At 43.4% G+C, this 12,963-nt stretch overlaps 1 protein-coding gene across 1 annotated transcript; it reads left to right on the forward strand.

Annotated features, from left to right (window-relative positions):
* The first annotated feature begins 10,663 nt into the window (after positions 1-10,663).
* Positions 10,664-12,472, forward strand: LOC138997288 (zinc finger BED domain-containing protein 5-like). Its single transcript, XM_070398892.1, is given in 1 exon segment — positions 10,664-12,472. A coding segment is annotated over 1 exon segment (1,809 nt).
* Positions 12,473-12,963: the final 491 nt, after the last annotated feature.

Genomic DNA, 12,963 nt, shown 5'->3' on the forward strand with positions numbered 1-12,963 from the left:
CGCCAGTTCTGCAGTTGGGTTGTCACCCTGGCTCTCCTAGTCCTTGCAATGCAACCTCAGGAGAGCTGCGTGGCCTCTCAGGATCTCATTTGCAAAACGAAGTGCAGGAAACTCACAGTTTGGAAGAAGGTTTATTTATTTAACGAGAGAGAGACAGAGAGAGAGAGGGAGAGGGAGAGAGAGAGACAAAGGAACATCGATTTGTTGTTCCTCTTATTTGTGCGTCTGTTGCTTGATTCTTATATGAGCCCTGACTGGGGATCTGCCCTGCAACCCTGGTGTGCAGGGAGGACATTCTAACCAACTGAGCTACCCAGCCAGGGTACCACACTGCAGCCAGGAAATCAGAGAAGTTAATAAGAGCCTGGAGAAGTTAAAGGGATAAAACAATGGAGAGAATTGAAAAATGAAGGAAAAGGAATTTGTGGATATTTTTCAGTATCTTTTAAATGGAATAAATAATATACATAGCAAAAAAAAAATCAATCATAGGATTCCAGCAAAGGTAGTTCGTTACCATTCTTGTTATGTTTATGCAAACAATCAGGCCAAATTGAATACAGTAAATAAATTAGTATTTTAATAAACAGAGGGGTAATTTTAAGGAGAAAAACTCTATTTAAATAGAGGATATTAAAACTGAAATGTTTTCTTTCCCTCCCACCAGACCATTTGTTATAGTTTGTCTCCTCCATGTCACAAGCGTACCACTTTCTCTGCCCAGGCCTCATCGTCCCTCTGACAGACAGCAAGGATCCCTTGGCTCTGAGAGAAAATTCTGACCATCCTCAGCTCGAAGCAGTTACAGAAGAAATCCAATGCCCATTTTCCCTGAAAGAATTCAGAGCCAGGATCCTTGAGGTAATATAGTAGGCAGTTAGACAGACATGAGCAGAGCAAGGACGATGGGCCAACTGGCACATACTCCCCAGAAGCAAGAGGAAACTAGGCTGCAGACGAAGCTGCCCAAGAGGCTGCCCTAAAACCAGTGGGGCCTTTACAGATTCTAGTGACTCTTCCAGACCCTGAACTCCTCATCTCACCAGTTAATTCAAGTTCTTTTAGGTTTTACAGTCTACCCAGAAAGCAGACCAGAAGCACGTCCCAGATAATCTGCCTGTATCTGGTTCATCCCTTCCAACCTGGTGACTCTGTTTGGGTAAAGAAATTTGCCACCCAAGGACAGACTCCTGCCTGGAAAGGACCACCCCCATGGCAACCAAGGTCGACAGGATCCTGACATGTCTTCATCACACCAAGCTTAAGACAGCACAGGCAAAATAATAAGTCCAGGACTCAGTGGGTCCTCATTCCAGGCCCTTATCTTATAAACAGTCCCACTGACTTTATACGGCAAAGAATTAATTCTATAATCCTCAGCAGTCAATATAACTCCCTCCCCAACAATAACCCAGAAGAGTCAATGATTCGACTCATGTACATAAAACCAGTGGGGAATGTGCTGGGCTGCATAAATGGTGCTTTGGCCCAATGGGTCATGCTGTGCTGTCTGTTCCTAAAACACATAGATAGGAAGGTACTGACATCAGGCCAGGCCTTGAGATATGGTCTCATGGCCCCTTCCCAGCACACAGGCCTTCTTTCTCAGAAGGCCCAAAACTCTCATTCCAAATTTGGGAGACAAAGGACTAGAAAAAGTATACATAAAGAGAGTTTCCTCCATATTGGGGGGCATAATTTGAAAGACACATTTTTCTCTGTGCCTCCACAGAATTTAATAATAAAATGTAACTTTTGCAGTCAGCGTTGCAGTTCGGCCTCTGCTCTGGCAGGGTGCTGTAACTGTAGTCACTGGCCATGGAAGTTGGCACTGCATTTCAGCCTTTGCTTCGGCAGGGTGCTGTAGATGTAGTCAGCTGGCCAACTTAATAAAGGCTCCTAAATTTAAATTCTGAGTCGGTTTTCTATCTCGCTGAGTAAACCCATAACAGCCCCAGACCTCTTGCTCTGAAGGGAAAAGTCAAACATGCACTGACAGGGAGCTGTGGAAAATGACCAGGAACTGGACGCCCCAGGACAGTGCTTTCTGGGCATCTGTCTGTGCATGTGTCAGTTTGTGTTTGTATGTGTGTGTGTTGTCAGAGGAATCAGGAGTTCCCAAGGAACAAAAAAACAGAGTAAAGGTAAACTCAAAGGGGCAACAGGGTTGGAAAAAATGAGGGGAATGTCCTGGGTCCTGACTCTGCCCAGGCCCACATGACCAGGGAGGTTATCTTGTCCCAGCAGGAGGCTCAGCACACAGGGAGGAGGGAGAGCACATCCCACCAGTCTGAACAGAGGTGTCTGGGAGCCTTACTGGACTTAGTGATCTTCTCTCAGAGAAAGGGACGGAGCAGGCAGCAGTCCCCATGGAGTCCCCTGCAGCTTCTGCCCTCAGAGGACGTGTTCCCTTGCTGGGGCTCCTGCTGGCCGGTAAGGAGGGGACAATCCCAGGGAATGGAAGGGAGGTTGGGAGTCAGAGACCGGCCAAGATCTCCTGGGGAGGACAGCATTCTGTGAGGGAAGGAAGGGCTTCCTTTGGACCTGAGTGAAAGTACAGGTGTGCAGAGTAGGATGAGAAAGGGAGCTCAGCAACAGGAATAGCTGATCATGTGGAAGTAGTGAGAGGTAGGAAAACCTCAATTGTGGTTCATTTGCTAAGTTATTGTTCACTGAGTATTAAATTTTCATAACTGACCACAGTCATGACAATTTATTTCAGGTGATACCAGAATCATTTTAACCAGGGGTGGTAAACATTGTCCCCACCATCAGCTACAAATATGGGAAAATACAACATGGGACGTGGACAAGCCTGGGAACACTCATCCATTCACCAATAGGTGTTTGCAGCCTATTGCAGGCACTGGGGGCACAAGATCACAAAATTCTCTGCCCATATGCAGCTCACATTACATGGGGAGAAAGGAAACAAGAAGAGATCTACTTGTGACTACAGGTACCCACAAGTGCCCTGAAGGGCACAGAGCGGGGACAGGTCAGAGAGTGAAGATAGAGGGTCTTTAGAGGACGTGGTCAGGGAAGGTCCTCCAAGAAGGAGACCTAATGTCAACAGTGATCTTAGGGAAGTAAGGAGGACAGCCACACAGACAGCTGGGAAAGAGAATTCAAAACAAAAATCATAGGTTGTGAGGTGCTGAAGCCATGGTGGCCATGTTGCTGACCTTGACCAAGGAGATGCACACATGAACTCACATGAAGACTAAGGCTGAGAGATGAAGAGAAATGCCTCATTGCTACATCCCAATAAATAGATCAAAATACTGATCAATTTCTCTCTTCCCTTCTAGTCTTCCTCTTAACCTACTGGATCCCGCCCACCACAGCTGGATTTGCTATTGTCTCAACCATTGCATTTGAAGGGCAGGATGTGATTCTAAGTCTCCGCAATACGCCTCCCAATGTTACAAAGATTATTTGGTACAGGGGAACAGAGATGAATGACCATAATTTCATTGGGTCTCGTGCATGGTATTCCAGTGAATATCTAACAGGTCCCCAATACAGTGGTCGAGAGGAAATAAACCTTGAAGGATCCCTGATCATAAGAAACGTCACTGCGAGGGACCAAGATATTTATCTCGTAGTCGCCATCCTTCCAATGTCACGAGGAGTAAGAGGATTTGGATGGCTCAGTGTATACCGTGAGTGATTGCTCTCTGACCTCTATGTGGGGTGGGGTGAATCCTACTTCACACACAGGACTGCCAGTCCTGGACTCTCCTCTATCCCCCTCTGCATCATGTCCCAAGCTGGGTTTGGGCATTTAGTGCAGGACACACACAATGGAGACAATCATCCTAAGGTCAGAGTTCCTTTCCCAGATTCCAGCCCCACAGACATTCACCACATAGAGAAGGAATAATTTGATGGGAGTGAGTCAGCAGAGGGAGACCCGTCTCAGTCCAGATCCCTGGGCCCCTTTCCCTGATCATGTCCCTGAGATAGAACCTGCAGAGCTCTATAAGGACCTGGCCTGAGGGTCTCTCTTGGTTCTTCACAGAGAAACTCAGCTTGGGCAGCCCCTCTCCAGGCCACAATGTCCTGACTGCAGAGTCCCTGGGGAGCCTGTGTCAGGTTGGGTTTTGCCTTCTGTGAAGGGCTGAGTGAAAGCAACAGTTTCCCATGTGCCAGAGTCACAACGCTCTTGATCGGGTCACCATTTGGGGCTGAACCCTCCTTCAACTGACACTGTGTGTGGAGGGCACAACTGGACTAGCTCCCAAGATTATTTTCTGACTGTTCTGGGGCACTTAGGAGAGTCTAGTGAAAGATCAGTGTCCCAAGGGAGGAACAGGAGAAAACATGCTCCTGGCAGGAGCTCATCCACAAGAGATCAGCCCAGGGATTCTCTAATGAAGTCGATCAATAACAAATGCCTCTTATTTGAGCAGCTTTTCTTCCAAATATTTATGTGAGATACGGTGAATATTTTATGATTAGTACATGGTCCACCTATCAGTCAAATATTCATTTTTCTTCACTGAGGAGAAAGTGAGGCATAGGGAGATACAGTTCCTAAGCAGAATCCCAAAGACCATGAGAAATTGAACTGAGTCACTTGAGGTCTATCTGCAACCATAGCCCCATCTTTTCCTCCAATCCCAGTGGTCCATGAGGTGGGCTGACATTGGGTCAATCATTGGTTCATATCCTTCCTACTTAGGAGTCTTCAGCTCAGAGAGGTAGATTTGGTCTAGGGAGTGATGGAAAATTTAGAATTAATTAATTTTTACTGTGGAAACAAATTACCCTCAGAGCAATCAGAGTCAGGGCTGATATCTTTGAGGAAGGAGTATAGCACCTGGTCTCAAGCCCACACTCAATCATTCTCACCCTCTATTTCTTCACAGGGACACTGAGTGTACCCACACTCCTAGCCAGCAATACCGCAGTGACAGAGAATGAGGATGCTGTGGTCCTGACCTGCTACACAGATGAGAGCTCTATCAACTGGTTATTCAATGCTAGGAGTCTGCAGCTCAGGGACAGGATGAAGCTGTCCAAGGACCACAGAACCCTCACCATAAACCCTGTCAAGAGAGAGGATGCTGGGAACTACCAGTGTAAAGTCTCCCACCCCTTCTTCTCCGCTACAAGTGTACCTGTATTGTTAGATGTCAAGTACTCCCATCCCCTATGTTCTTAAACTAAAAAAAAATAAAAATAAAAATGCACCTATTAGATTTCTTGTGGTGGTGGAAATTGCTTAGAAGACTTGCTTTGAATCAATAAATACTAAGAAATGTGAGCTAGCATTGTCATTATTGTTGACATAATGTAACATTCCACATTGGATCCTATCTCTGGTTGGTTCCATTTGCACCATCTCCACAATGGAGGGGACACCATGTGCTTCACAGGAGGGGCAGTTATTGTGTAATGACCCGCAGGAGAAATACATAAGCTGATAGGAACATGAGCTCTCTCACATTTCCAGGGATACCTGTGGAGGGCGTCTGAACACTGCTGATGATGGGAATAGACAAGAGAACACCTATGTGAGATGCAACAGTGAACTTTGTCTTCCCCAAAGCTACTAATGCCCTCTGGAGTATTCTTAAGTTTATGGCAATAGACTTATTTGCATAAGTTCAGTAGCACCCTGTCGTCTTTGTTGATAGAATAGAATTGGAAACTTTGGTAATATAAGAGATGCTTAGTAAATGTCCTAGTTCAAACTTATGCCCACAGAATTATATATGACCTCACTTACATGGAGCTATTTTTGACCTGTTGAAGACTCATAATCTGCTTGAGATGAGGGCATCACCCAAAGCTAGAGAGACTGCAGGTGAAGTGTGAGGGTGAGGCCACTTAATCTCAAGAGGCTGTTAAATCTCCCATTTCCAGTTTCATAGAAAAACCTGCATCAGAGCAATGTAGAACATGAATATCATTCCTCTGCACTTAGGTCACTAATCAGAAACCAGCCATGTTGGAGGATGTAGAATACTCTTCTTCCTTGGAGATGAAGTTTGATGAAAGGGATGGTGACTATAGAGAGAAATGTAGTGTCTACATGGAAAACTCCAGAAGCACAGTCTTCTGGGAGATCAGATGCCATCTCTGTTCAGTCTCTCAACTGTTTGGCATCTATTTATAAATGGCTGGGAACTTGTACTTCTTTATAAATTGCAGGAATTGATGGCAATGCAAACTGGGACTTGGCTAAAAGGATTTAGTTGTGTTTGCCAACACTGTGCAGAAAGTAGCTGTGTTATGAACAAGAGGCCTCATTATTCCCTCAGAATCTTTAATTTTTCTTCCTGACTAGGATCCTTATCTCTATTTTTTTAGAGCACTTCATTTACAAATGTAACTGCAATTTGTAATTACAGATTCTTTCTATCCTTTCAAAATATACCCAAGTCTCCTTAAAAGCTTCTTGCCTCCCGGCTGGAGTAGTTCAGTGGTTGTGCATGAACCCAAGAACCAGGAGGTCATGGTTCAATTCCCAGTCAAGGCACATGCCTGGGTTTCAGGCTTGATCCCCAGTAGGGGTGGGCCGGAAGCCGCCAATCAATGATTCTTTTCATCATTGATGTTTCTATTTCTCTTCCCTTCTTCCTTCCTCTCTGTGAAATCAATAAAAGTCTATTTTTAAAAAACACAACTTCTTGCCAGTGAGATGATTCATAGAAAATCTGCCTAGAGGGTTTGGGTGCATTCTGCTAAAATGTAATTCTCCTGTTTTTTGTGTTTCAGTCTCTGAGGAAGTGTAGGAGCTTAACTTGGGTTGGGACATTTAAAACCAAGGTGTAAAAAATCCTGCTTACCCTCACCAGCGTGACCAAGTTGGTTGGCACTTTCTTCCAAACACCAAAAGTTTGCATGTTCAGTCCTCGGTCAAGGCTTTTTGGGGAGGCAACTAATTATTTTCTCTGGCATCTCTCTCTCTCTCTCTCTCTCTCTCTCTCTCTCTCTCTTTCTCTCTCTCTCCCTCTCATCAATAAAATCTTATCCATGAGCGAGGTTTAAATGTAACAATAATGAAAACCCTCGCCGAAACCGGTTTGGCTCAGTGGATAGAGCGTTGGCCTGCGGACTGAAAGGTCCCAGGTTCGATTCCGGTCAAGGGCATGTACCTGGGTTGCGGGCACATCCCCAGTAGGAGATGTGCAGGAGGCAGCTGGTCGATGTTTCTCTCTCATCGATGTTTCTAACTCTCTATCTCTCTCCCTTCCTCTCTGTAAAAAATCAATAAAATATATTTAAAAAAAATAATGAAAACCCTCCTGTTAAGATTTAATGAGTTTTATTTTGCTTATGTGTCAATCCAATTAGCAAACAAAGATGCCTATGATTCCTTCTCCTGTTCTTAAAATCTCTGCAGCCTTTTATTTCAAAGTTGTTGAGGTCAGTCTCACTGCCCTGCTGAGTGACCATCAAAAGTGTTCTCATTCTATATTCATTTTCACTGCACCTTCGAAGAACAATATCACAGACAATTAAGCAAATATTCAGGGATAAAAGAACAACTCCAGTAAACATGCACGTCCCTGTGATGTCAGCCACCTGTAGGCCCACACTGGATGACCCTGTTTCCAGCCCTCCATGCCCCAGAACTCCGGCCAGACATCAGGGTACTCATTCTTTGTCTCTTTTTGTTCTTGCTTTGAAAACTCGATATGCCTGGCCTTAGAGAGTCAACAGGCAGAACCTGGGAAATGGAAATAAATCTCTCCTCTGGTTCTGTTTTGTTTCCTGCTCATTGTGGCCTCTAGGGTATTTGGTGGAATATTTTGGAGACCTGGCCATAGGTGGATTGTGGATAATCAGAAGGGAGCATAGGAAGGGGTCATGGAAGGTTGGTGTTTGTTCAGAGTCAGGATGGGAAATTGTAAAGCTTGGGAAGTTTAGGGATGGGAGGCTTTTTATGACTTCAAAGGCACCTAGGGGTGTAATGTAGGAAGGCTCTCTATGTGTGAGTTTAGGTTGGCCTGAGGAACACGAGAGGGGCTGACCTACCTGTTGAGAAAGCAGCCACTGGAGCTGGTGCAGTGGTATTGGGGTGCCCTTCCCCAAGAGCTAGATGGATGTGAGGGGTGAGAAACAGGGTTCAGAGGACGAATAATGTCTGGAAGGCTTAGATTAGTGCCCTGACATTGGGAAAATCGGGGCACTAGATGTACAGGCTGACAGGGTAGATAGTACAGAAAACAGGGGAGAAGAAAGAGAAAGAGACAGAATTCAGATTGGTGGTTTTGAGGGATAGGGGCTGGGGAATGGGAGCAACCTCTCATTGGGTGCAGAGTTTTATTTGAGGTGATGAAAATGTTTCAGTACTAGGTAACATCGTGGCTGAACAACACTATGGCTATACTGCCAGTGAAATGTTCACTTTAAAAGGATTAATATCTTGTTATAAGAATTTCACCTCATAAAAAATTATTATGCTTAATGAAAGAAGTCATACCAAAAGGAGAGCATACGATATAATTACATGTATATAGCATTCAAGAAATTTCAAAATAATCTATCAAGAAAGACAGGATGAGTGATTGCCTGATGACTGAGGATGGGGTGCAGAGAGAGGGACTATAAAAGCACATGAGAAACTTTTGCATGACAGGGAGTGTGTATTTACGTATGTGTGGTTTATCGCCTGTCACTTATACCACAGTCAAGCTCTAATATAGGCTTGATGTCATGAATTGCCTATGTAGTTTGGGAGGGAAGAACCCCTTTATTCTGTTATTGTTGTTCCCAGGAGGACAGACCCTGGATGTGCAATAATGACAACAGCTGGCCTTTCTCTAGCACAAACTGTGTACTGGGCCCTTCAGGTCTATTAGCTCATTTAATCACCCAAATGAGTCAGTTTAATTCCTTTACTTCCCTCAACTTTCCCACCTCCTGACTTTTGCATCTGCTGTGCCCTCTGCCTGGACCTCTTACTCCTGCCCCTCCATCAGTTATAGGTTAGCCGGGGCCCTCGCTCTATTAGATGCCACTCTGCAGGAAAGTCTCCATGGTCCCTCAGTCTGGGTCAGAATCTCAGTTTTGTGAGGTCATGACGCTCCATATTTCACCCTTTCAACCATGATCACATGTGTAACTTCTTTACTCATTTATCAAAGAAGACCAACTACTGCTCACCATCTGCTGACACTGCTCTAAGCACTGGGGGTGCAGATGTAAGACAGAACAGAGAAAATCCCAGGCCTCATGGACATGGCATGCTGGTGGGGCAGTCGCCCAGTAACCCACACAGCAACAACAGTAATAATGTGATAGTACGTTAGAGTGAAATAAGGGATGTGTGGGGTGTTTTTATTTCTTTTCATTTAAAATATTTGGACAGTCAAAAGGAGGCAAGCTGCTTGGAACAGACAGAGCTGGATATGAAATCACAGAGAGGAGCCATAGCCAAAAATCTGGTTTCCCTCTGAATGTCCTGAGGAGCCTGTAGAGGGCTCAGAGCCACAGTGAGCGTGACTGATCTGTGTTTAGTGAAGGCATCCAAAATGTAGCCTTTCTGAAGTTCCTATTTGGGACATTGATTTCAAGCTTTTAAGAAACCAATCTCAGAAAGAACTTTTGACACCTCCCCAACCCTCCCACCCCATTCCTGCCATAGATTCAGATAGAAAAACTTGCTCAATAAAGAATCAGGATGTTCACCTTAGCCTACATTCCTCAGCACCCGTGTGGCTGCTGCATGGAGGGCAGGGAGCCCAGTGATGAGGTAAGTGCAGTCATCCAGGTGACAGATGAGGGTGGTCAGACAAGCATGGGAAGAAGGGGTCAGTTTCTGTATTTGTTGAAAGCATGGATTCAAGAGGATTTGCTGAAAGATTGGATGTGGGTTGTGGGAGACAGAGGAAGAGATTCAGAAAAATTCTGGAGGAGCATATTGAGGTCAGAAGTTTGGTGCTGATCTAGGATCTTAGGGCATCTTGAAGTGCCTTTCAGGTATTAGTTTTCAAATAAAAAGTTGGACCTCAGCAATAATGTCTAGTTTGTCTCCCTCATCCATCTTCGTGCCTCTATGGCAGTGGTTCTCAACCCGTGGGTGGCGACCCCTTTGGGGGTCAAAGGACCCTTTCCCAGGGGTCACCTAAGACCATTGTAAAACACATCTTTTCCATGGTCTTAGGAACCGAGACACCGCTCCTCTATCCGTCTTAAGCAGGTCTGCCCATATGCAGATATGCCCACATATGAGTACCTGGCGTGATGACATCATTGAGCCAACCCCATCACATACACCTGGTACAAATACAGGTGTATGTGACAGGGTTGGCGCCATAATGTACTTATGCAGATCAGTCACACATGTGTAGAGAGCAGCTACTGTGTAGAAAGCAGTAGTATTGGAGGTACAACGACACTTCATGAAATATAATTACTGGGTAAATGTAAAATCATGTACTGTAAAATTATCACCTACTGCAAAAAAAAAAATATCTGTACAATGGGAACTTAATCTGGATGTTGGTCTTTTTATATTCAGCTGTGATTAATGTGAATACTGCCCCCTTGTGATAGTAACAGGTATGTAAAACAACAACACAGAGAATGGTAAATCATAGGAAACTTTAATGCACTGTATTGACTGAACTATGCCATGTATCATCTTTTGTATTATTAAAGCTATTATTATATATTATTTTCATTAGCAAACCATACCATGACAATGGTTCGTGTAGAGAAGAACGTTAAGAAAAGAAAATATAGTGAGGATTTTTTACACTATGGTTTTACCCCAATAATTACAGCAGAAATTGAGAAACCGTAATGTGTTATTTGTTGTGAAGTTCTATCAGCCGAATCTATGAATCCGAACAAACTAAAACACCATCTTGATAGCAAGCATCCGAGCTTTGCCAGCAAGGATACCAACTGTTTTAGAAGCAAAGCTCATGGACTCAAGAAAGCCAGGCTTGACACTTGTGGCAAGTACCACAAACAAAATGTAGCAGCCATTGAAGCTTCATATTTGGTGGCACTCAGAATCACCAGAGCTATGAAACCTCACACCATTACTGAGGATTTACTGTTGCCAGCAGCCAAAGACATTGTTCGAGTTATAATTAGAGACGAATTTGTTACAAAATTGAGTGCAATTTCCTTATCTAACGACACTGTCCACAGAAGAATAGATGACATGTCTGCTGATATTCTTGATCAGGTAATCCAGGCAATTAAATCTGCTCCACTTCCAATATTTAGTATCCAGCTTGATGAGTTTACAGGCGTTGCAAACTGTTCACAGTTACTGGTTTACGTGAGGTATATTAATGATGCTGACTTTAAAGATGAGTTTCTTTTTTGCAAACCTCTTGAAATGACAACTACTGCACGTGATGTATTTGACACAGTTGGTTCATTTCTGAAAGAGCATAAAATCTCTTGGGAAAAGGTTTGTGGTGTTTGCACAGATGGTGCTCCAGCTATACTAGGATGTCAATCTGCATTTCAACATTTGGTACTGAATGAGTCACCAAATGTCATCAGAACTTACTGTATGATTCATCGGCAAATATTAGCAACAAAGACGCTGCCACAAGAATTACAAGAAGTAATGAAAAGCGTCATAAGTTGTGTCAATTTTCTAAAGGCGAGCACTTTAAACAGTCGACTGTTTTCACAATTGTGCAAGGAGTTGGATGCACCGAACAATGCTCTGCTATTTCACACTGAAGTGAGATGGTTGTCAAAAGGAAAAATTTTAAAACTTGTTTTTGAGTTTTGTGATGAACTCAAAACGTTTTTTAATCAGAAAGCAAGACCACACTTTGAAGAACTTTTCAGTGATAAAAGTGAACTGCAGAAAGTAGCTTACTTGGTTGACATCTTTGCCATCTTGAATGAACTAAAGTTATCACTGCAAGGACCAAATGCAACATGCCTCTATTTGTCTGAAACGATCCAAACACTCCAAATGAAACTTCAGCTTTGCCAAAAAAAAAAAAAAATGGATGAAAATAAAATTTACATGTTGCCTACTTTATCTGCTTTCTTTGAGGAACATGACATTGAACCAGACAAAAGGATTACAATGATAATTTCTGTGAAAGAACACTTGCACATGCTTGCAGACAAAATTTCATCATACTTTCCAAATCTACCTGACACCCCATTTGCACTTGCCAGAAGCCCATTCACAGTCAAAGTTGAAGATATTCCTGAGACAGCACAAGAGGAGTTCATTGAACTTATTATCAACAATGCAGCAGGAACTGATTTCTCTACAATGCCAGTTACAAAATTCTGGATCAAGTGTTTGCAGTCATATCTTGTTCTGTCTGAGACTGTGTTGTGCCTTTCTCTTCCATTTCCAACAACATATCTTTGTGAAACAGGGTTTTCCAGCTTGTTGGTTATCAAGTCTAAATACAGAAGTAGACTTGTTGTGGAAGATGATCTTCGTTGTGCTCTTGCAAAGACTGCCCCAAGAATTTCTGATCTGCTGAGAAAGAAGCTATCTCAACCTTCTCACTGACATTGGCCTTTTACTGATACTGTCGCAAAATGTAGCAATGTAGTTTACTGTTGTTATATTAAGACTGCTACCCATGCTACACCATGCTTCAAGACAAAATTTCATTTATTTGTAATTAGAAATAAATATTTCACAATATATAATTTTATATTGTTTTTGTGATTAATCACTATGCTTTAATTATGTTCAATTAGTAACAATGAAAATACATCCTGCATACCAGATATTTACATTAGGATTCATAACAGTAGCAAAATTACTGTTATGAAGTAGCAACGAAAATAACTTATGGTTAGGGGTCACCACAACATGAGGAACTGTATTAAAGGTTCGCAGCATTAGGAAGGTTGAGAACCATTGCTCCAGGGCCCTGGATACTGCTGGGTAGGTACACAGTATGAGTCATTGTTCGGGCGCCAAATGTTGGGGTCCAACCCCTGCAGGTCCAGGAGTTCCCAAAGGTGTGGACGCAGTTGGCAAAGAATGAATGA

Source organism: Myotis yumanensis, unplaced genomic scaffold (genome assembly GCF_028538775.1).
Source record: "Myotis yumanensis isolate MYYU_CA2020_CCGP unplaced genomic scaffold, mMyoYum1.0.hap1 SCAF_18, whole genome shotgun sequence".
Taxonomy (NCBI): Eukaryota; Metazoa; Chordata; class Mammalia; order Chiroptera; family Vespertilionidae; genus Myotis; species Myotis yumanensis.